Source organism: Oryzias melastigma, linkage group LG23 (assembly GCF_002922805.2).
Source record: "Oryzias melastigma strain HK-1 linkage group LG23, ASM292280v2, whole genome shotgun sequence".
Classification (NCBI taxonomy): domain Eukaryota; kingdom Metazoa; phylum Chordata; class Actinopteri; order Beloniformes; family Adrianichthyidae; genus Oryzias; species Oryzias melastigma.
This window is the reverse complement of record NC_050534.1, coordinates 16,349,435-16,357,372: the sequence shown is the minus strand read 5'-3', so window position 1 is coordinate 16,357,372 and position 7,938 is coordinate 16,349,435. Positions and strand designations below refer to the sequence as shown.

Below are 7,938 nucleotides of genomic sequence, written 5' to 3'. Positions count from 1 at the left end.
TTATGTCCTGTGTCCTGATTGGTTGTCAATCATTCTCCTCCATTTGACATCTCCTGTACAGATTACGTTTGAGTTGCGATCAGATCTTAAAGGGCCTATACAGCGTTGTGTCTGCGTTTGGCCCACGAAAAAAAAAACATCCAAACTTTTGCAAAGATGGATGTATGTACTGCATATATGCCTTTAGTAGCCATCGCTATCCTGGTTGTAGCGATGGTCGGGGCTAGCACCTGAGCTAGCTGAGTGGCAAAGTGAGCGGCTGATCATCGCTAGCTGAGCAGTGAATTTAGTTCCTGATCAGCTCTAGTTGAGTGGGAAAGTTGGCGGCTAATTACTGCTAGCTGAGCAACAGATCTAGCAGCTGAGCAGCCATGTTAACAGCGGAGCACTGCTATCTGAACAGCAAAGTTTGTGGCTGATCACCGCTAACTGAGAGGCAAATCTAGCCTCTGAGCGGCAAAGTTAGTAGCTGATCAGCGCTAGCTGAGCAGCAAGGTTAGCGACTGATCACTGCTAGCTGAGCACCAAGGTTAGCGGCTGATCACCGCTAGCTGAGCAGCAAGGTTAGCGACTGATCACCGCTAGCTGAGCAGCAAGGTTAGCGGCTGATCCCTGCTAGCTGAGTAGCAAAGTTAGCGGCTGATCACCGCTAGCTGAGCAGCAAGGTTAGCGATTGATCACTGCTAGCTGAGCACCAAGGTTAGCGGCTGATCACCGCTAGCTGAGCAGCAAGGTTAGCGACTGATCACCACTAGCTGAGCCGCAAAGTTAGCGGCTGATCACCGCTAGCTGAGCATCAAAGTTAGCGACTGATCACTGCTAGCTGAGCAGCAAGATTAGTGACTGATCCCCGCTAGCTGAGCAGCAAGGTTAGCGGCTTAGCAGCTAAGTTAGCAGCTGATCACCGCTAACTTTGCAGAAAAAGTGTGTTTGTGTTAGCCTGGGGCCGATGCTGGCACCACCGGCTCTTCCTGAAAGGGGAGGTTCTCAATCTGTGACATCAGCTCGTGAGAACCCGCTTGTTCCGTGAGTGTGGGAGGGGCTTACTTTTTACTTTTTAGTCAGAAAAAGGTTGATTTTAAAACGTCTGTGTTCCTACGTCGTGCATTTCACCTATCACAGTTATTTTTAAAACGTAGCCCCCCACAATAAACAAGGAAACAATATATATATATTTATATATTTAATACTCAATAAATTGTCCTTTTTTCTTGTAAATCTTCATTTATTAATCCTAATTAAAGTACACTTACAGCCCCTGCTGTTCTATTCTGACACCTCTCCTCCTGACCTCCAGGGTGAAAAGATCTTCTACCTGATCAAGCCGACGTCTACCAACCTTGCACTATACGAGGCGTGGAGCTCCTCGCCCAATCAGAGCGAAGTCTTCTTCGGAGACAAAGTGGAGAAGTGCTACAAATGTGTCGTATCCCAGGGAACCACCCTTCTCATCCCTACAGGTTTGTTGTATTCCCGTTTGCTCCGTTTGTCACATCGAGCTGACAGGAAAAGCAAAATAAAGCGTTCCTGCTAGACGGCCTCGCATAAACATCATGCAGAATGAAACAGGAGTGTGTTATTACAGAAGCCGTTCTCACACCAGAACTCGGCGTTTGCTCCGTCACTTTTTTCAAACAGGTTCACTTTTGTAAAGATTATAAGCAGTGTTCTTTGGCTTTTCCACACTGATGCTTCCTTTTATACCTTTTTTGAGCAGTGATATAATATTAGAAGACTTGGAGGAGAGAAATGACGTGTCGTAAACGTGTCGTAACGATCCTACAGAAAACGAAGAGTGAAAGTTCAGACGGTAAAAAGACGTTATGGTCTCACGTCACTAACTGAATGTGACGTCCCCAGCCCCCTTCAGTCATACCGTTTATTCACCCGTCTCTCAATAGACTTTTTAAGCCGATGGAATTCCTTTGCCACCCGTTTCACCCCCAACCCCCCCGGACAGACAAAGCTCACTTAAGCGCGTCAACTCCTGGACATCTTCAATCCGTCTTCCAGCCAAGCTTTCTCAGCGAGTGTTGTCAAAGGAGGGGGCTGTTCTTGGCAGAAAGGGTGTGGAATTAAAGAAGTGGGGGGGGTCAGAGAGCTCAGTAGGTCAGTCAAGCGGTGCATTATCAGGCCCCATCTATCAGCTTCACTCCGGCTCCCACTGTGTGTTGTATCAGGAGCTCCTTACTTTGACGGACAGCCTTATCTCTCTTTGAGCGTGGGAGGATTAAGAAGTAAAGGTTTTGTGTCAACAAGTCCGCCGTCGATTATTTCTCTTCCCTGTGAAAATCCAGCTCTGAAAACTAATTACAACAATCTGGAGAGCTTCTCGTTTATTTGTGTTCTGTTCGGTTGTCTAACAGAGCGATTTTCTGTGTCCTGCTGCCCCCTACAGGCTGGATCCACGGTGTCCTCACCTCTCAGGATTGCATGGCGTTTGGGGGGAACTTCCTTCACAACCTTAATATTGGCATGCAGCTCAGGTAAAGTTCACACGGAGACAAATATTTATACATTAGAAAGAATTTCAGCATCAAAACTCAAACTTTTTTAAATGTACGTTGTAGGTGTTATGAAATGGAGCGTCGCCTCAAAACCCCAGACCTCTTTAAGTTTCCGTATTTTGAGGCCATCTGCTGGTACGTGGCCAAGAACCTCCTGGAAATGTTAAAAGGTAAGAACTCAAACGGGAAACTCTTCACTGGTTAACAAGTTACCTGAACAACAGATAAATAAGTAACGCCAAATCTTTGCTATATAACTTATGGAGTACCACAAGGGTCTGTTCTAGGACCAAAATTATTCAATCTGTATCTAAATTACATTGTTGATACATCCAAAGGTTCAAATGTATCCTGACGACACAACACTTGTTCATGTAGGCGACAATTTAAAACTAGAGCTGTAAACATTAACGCGTTAACGCACGCGATTAATCGACCCAAATTAATGCATTAATATTTATTGATGGACGTTAACTGCACCTGCAGAGCGGCAGTCCTTCGCTTTGCCTCGCCGAACTATACATCTATGATGTGCTTTAAAACAAATCGTTGGGTATCATCCCATTAAACCACTGTGATTTTTCTGGTTTAGATAGCTTTTTTAAATTTTTATACAAAAAGTGGACTATTTGATCTATGATCCGGTGTGTTGTCACGGTAACACAACAAGGCGTTATTGAGCCTCGATTGCTGCAGCAAAGGAAAGCAAGATATAAATGCTGATCATCATGATAAGTTAAATAAAGCATCAGTTCAGAGAGAAAGTTCACCTTTTACCACTTGTTTTTGTCCGGATAATAAAGGAAAACATTTTAAAGAAGCCTGCGTAGTGATATAAAGAATTGACCGGAACTTTTTTTTTTTTTTTCTTAGGTCTGCAGGTCCGTTTCTTCTAAGTCTTTAGAGTTTATCTTACTGTTGATGTGCTTTGTACACACAATTTACACTTCTGGGTTAACATTTGATAAATAAAAAAAAATACAGATAATTAAAGGAAGGGAAGTTTCTGCTGGTAGTTTTTGTTTTTATTGTCATAAAATTTACCCTGTAAAACATTGTAATTAATGTGTGTAATTAATTAGTGGGTTTTTTTTTGTTTTTTTTTTAGGCGGTTGACAGACTTAATTATAAGTAAATGTTCTAAATGTGCAGTTTTGCTTGTGATTTAATATTGTGATTATTCACAGATAAGTATTTGGCAAATACTGTAACTAAAAATAATAGTTAATTGCGATTATTCGCTATTAATTTTTTCCCAAGTTTGCGATTAATTTGTTAATTTTTTTTTTATTCCCAGCCCTATTTAAAATATATGAAAGAGGTTATCCAAGTTAAGCTTAAAATAGTGAAACGATTATTTGATGTAAATAAATTATCACTAAACTGCAACAAAAAAAATCCTTTGTAGTATTTAGCAACAGATGCACAAAGCCTAATATCTCAATTGAAATAGTATTAAAATTTACAGCGTTACTGTAAATCTCATATCAATAAAAAAAAGATTTATAAACAAAGGCTGTTTTACATCAGTTAAGTCAGGTCTTTGTTTGACCCATTTCTGAAATACTGTATTGAAATTTGAGAAAAAGCAGGGAGAAAAACAAGTTTTCTTCATTCTGTTCTTTCATGCCCTTTGTAAAACAACTTGATCTTTTATTTTTGTTGTTGATGAAATAAAGAACTTGAACTTGTTTTCCCTCTCAGAGCTACGAGAGGACAACTGTCCGCCGTCAACCTACCTGGTGGACGGAGTCAAGGCTTTAATCAGTGCACTAAAAACGTGGTTGAAAAGAGAGGTGAGAGAAATGCCGCTCGCTCGCTCTGCGGAAGTTCATCCGACGCCGTGGAGCCGAGGTCATGTGAGAAGCTTTACTCCGATGGAGGGAATTTGACCGGCCTCTTCCTGTGCTCCTCTTTTAGGCGACACAGCCAACAAGTGAGGTACCTGACCATATCAGGCCCAACCATCTAATTAAAGAGCTGACCAAGGAAATTCGTTACTTGGAGGTAAGGAAACCACAGACAGAAAAAGCTTACACACTTTTCCAGGATTCGGTTCTTGTTGACTCCTGCTGCCCCCTAGTGTCGAACTAGTGGAAGTTTGGGCCCGATTTTATAGTAGGCTTGATTAAAATCAGATTTTGCATCTGGATCAGATATTTATTTTATCAGTATTATTATTATGATCAGCACTAAATATTTCAAGCATGTTGTTACAGATAAATGTCCATATTATGAACAAATTACAACATTTTACTGCAGTAAAAACAGCAGTTTGAGCAGGAGACGTACAAAAACAGTTTAATAAAGTTAGCAAAATATTCTGACTTCTGGGCTCAATAACTCTTCAAAAATGATTTAAACTGAGAGGAAGTGGTTTATCTTTACGCAAACAATGACCTACGAAGGCATTTTGAAAGAAAACATTTGAATTTTTTATTCTTTTAAATGAGTATTAAACAAATAGAAGTGAGGCGGGGCTGCCAAGGGACCGTCAACAAAGTGGAAGCTACAGGAAAAAGTAATAAAAAAAATAGTTAACGCACAACCAAAAACGGCTCTATCGTCATGTTATAACAAAAATCATTGCTTTTAGTTTCTAGAAATGTTTAATGGAGATTTGAATCACATCTAATCGAATATTTTAAATAGTTCTGAAGATAATATAGCTACAGTCTCTAAATTTTTACTTTAAACTTAAATGACTAATTGTTATCTATTTATACTAGTTAATAGCTAACTATTTTTGCTTGATAATCGAAGTGCTCTAAGTGTTAAATAATAAATGATAAATAAAATCAATATAGTAGAAAACGTTGATCTATTTATCGAGTCGTATGAAAGAGAAAATTCTCCCTTTAAAAACGCATCCCAACTGTTTAAATTTCAAACAGGAGGAGCCAGGAAGTGGTATGAAGCCAGTAAAAACTCAGGGATGTGGAGCGCCGGCGGGAACGAACGGCTGCCCGGCCACGCGCTCCGCACTGGAGAGGTTTTGCCAGGCCCGGCGGGCAAGAAGAGCCGCCCGGCGGCTAAGGGAGCAGCAGCAGCAGGCTCCCAAGTTACCCACCAACCTGGACATCCTGGAGCAGCACACCAGGGAGGTGCTGAAGAGGCTGGAGGTGGGGCCGCTGGAGGAGGTGAGTGAAAACACTAGACCTACTTGACAAAACTTGGGTTTTAAACATGTTCTTGTGACATATATTAAGAAAATTACATTGAAAATTATATTCCTGATTATTTCTTTATTCAAATTGTTATGAATCAGGAGCAGACGAAAAAATGTTGTTTGAAATTTTGATTATTTGTGGCGTGGAGAACGCGCTAGGCGGACCACAAGCTAAAAACAGCACAATCATAATTAAACGACCTCTGGGAACGCTTTTGGATTTAAAAATAATCACAGCATCTTCTCTGTGTGACTGAAACCTGTTTTGATGTCGTGACTCCAGGATGCAGCGTTTTGTGCCAAGGTTCACGGGAAACTCAACAAGGTGTCAACAGCATCAGCAGCCGCCGCCGCAGAATCGCTAGAAGACAACCACCTACGGCTCATGATGGTCAACGGGAGAATCATCAGGTGAGACGAGAGATTCTTCTTGACCCCAGCATCTTTTATTTTGAAAATAAGTTGTTTGAGCTTCTGTCAAATACAAAAAAATCCCACTTTGAGAGGTTCTTTTGTATTTTTGCTTTTGTTTGTGCCAAAAAATAGACATAATTCATATTTATTATTAGAAAACAGAAGGTCATGAATGCAAATCCACGTTTCTTAAAGACTATGCGGCTCCTTCTAGGTTTTGATCAGTAGAAATCAAACCCAAATGGCTCTTTTACTGTTAAAGGTTGTCTGTTTTAACCCAAAAACCTTCAGTTACATTTCAAGTTTCACTAATATTCCTCTGTGTGCAGAGACGTCCGGCGGCCGGCCAGCAGTCCCTCGAAGGCTGAGGGGGAGCGGTCATCTCCGGGTCAGAGCCCGCCAAAGAGCTGCGCGGACGTGAAGTCGGAAAGAACACAAGGCAGTCCGGAGCGGCTCGGCGCTGACGTGAAACCCGTGCTCCTCGGTAAGTCACCCACAAATGACTCCGTTATAATGAGGGGGGCGTTTGTCCGATGATGCGTCTGTGTGGTCGTAGGAGGTCTGGAGAGCGGGAAGACCGATCTCAGGGAAGATGTCTCAGGACACTCCAGCGCGTCGGACGTGGAGTCGGACAGCGACTCTCCCACAGAGGTAAAAGAGGGTAGAAAATGCTCGGTCGGAAAATGTCAAAATCTAAAGAAATCCGTGAAGTTTAAAGGTTAAATCCATCCATCTTCCAAATTTGCTAAATCCTCTTCAGAGGCTGCTGGAGCCTATCCTATCAAAAAATAATATTTGTAGTTTATTGAATTGTGTCATGTTAAGGTATTACTAAGTCCGATCATCTTTTAGTCTATTTTTAAAGTGGTCTTTTAATTATATTTTTAGCCAATATCTAAAAATATTTTTTTTATAGGACATAGTTTCTGCAGAGTGGCAGGAGTTTATCAATGGGCTTGACCATTGGAGTTGAGCAACCCCGTCCCCTCTTCCTCTCCCTTTTATTCAGAGCAGGGAGCTTTTCTACTTATTTTTTTTTCCCAACATCATTTTTGCGTCACCTCCTGTTTATTAACTTTGAATAGATAAATATTAAGAAAAGTCATTTTAAGCTTAATTTTCTTTGTATGTGTCCTCCATCATCAGAAAAATACCACAAGAACATGTCAAAACACAAAAACATGACTTTTATCTTCAAAATATGCAAGTTATGCAACTTTTCTCACTTAAAAAAGATAAGAGAAGCCTTTTTATTTTCTTTATGGGTAAACCTCAACTATGAGACAAAATGAGAACACAAATCCACAAATCACATTGTCTGATTTTTAAGGAATTTATTTGTAAATTATGGTGGAAAAGAAGTATTTGATCAATAACAAAAGTCCAGCTCAATACTTTGTTATATACTCTTTGTCAAACATTTTCTGTTAATCTTCACAAACTGTTGCTGGTATTTTGGTCCATTCCTCCATGCAGATCTCCTCTAGAGCAGTGATGTTTTAGGGCTGTCGCTAGGCAACACGGACATTTAACTCCCTCCAAAGATTTTCTATGAGATCTAGAGATTGACCACTCCAGGACCTTGAAATGCTTCTTATGAAGCCACTCCTGTGTTCGGGATCGTTGTCACACTGAAAGATCCAGTTACGTTCATTCTTTCCTTTACGTGGATCAGTCGCCCCAAAGCATGATGCTTCCACCCCCATGCTTTACAGTAGGTTTGGTGTTCTTTGGCCCCAACTCGGCATTCTATCTCCTCCAAACAGTAGAGTTCTTACTAAAAAGTTCTAATTTGTTTTCATCTGACCATACTCATTTTTTACCATAATTTACAAATAAATTCCTTAA

The 7,938-nt window shown here is 40.9% G+C and overlaps 1 protein-coding gene across 1 annotated transcript in view; it reads left to right on the top strand.

Moving 5' to 3' along the window:
• The window catches only part of kdm7aa (lysine (K)-specific demethylase 7Aa), a 25,748-nt gene that overhangs the window by 15,483 nt on the left and 2,327 nt on the right, over window positions 1–7,938 (top strand). Inside the window, exons 7-15 of the mRNA XM_024287818.2 lie at window positions 1,298–1,460; window positions 2,399–2,486; window positions 2,571–2,677; window positions 4,212–4,303; window positions 4,428–4,514; window positions 5,402–5,647; window positions 5,960–6,087; window positions 6,420–6,574; window positions 6,647–6,741. Of these exons, the coding sequence (XP_024143586.1) occupies window positions 1,298–1,460; window positions 2,399–2,486; window positions 2,571–2,677; window positions 4,212–4,303; window positions 4,428–4,514; window positions 5,402–5,647; window positions 5,960–6,087; window positions 6,420–6,574; window positions 6,647–6,741 (1,161 nt within the window). The remainder of the gene's footprint in view (window positions 1–1,297; window positions 1,461–2,398; window positions 2,487–2,570; window positions 2,678–4,211; window positions 4,304–4,427; window positions 4,515–5,401; window positions 5,648–5,959; window positions 6,088–6,419; window positions 6,575–6,646; window positions 6,742–7,938) is intronic.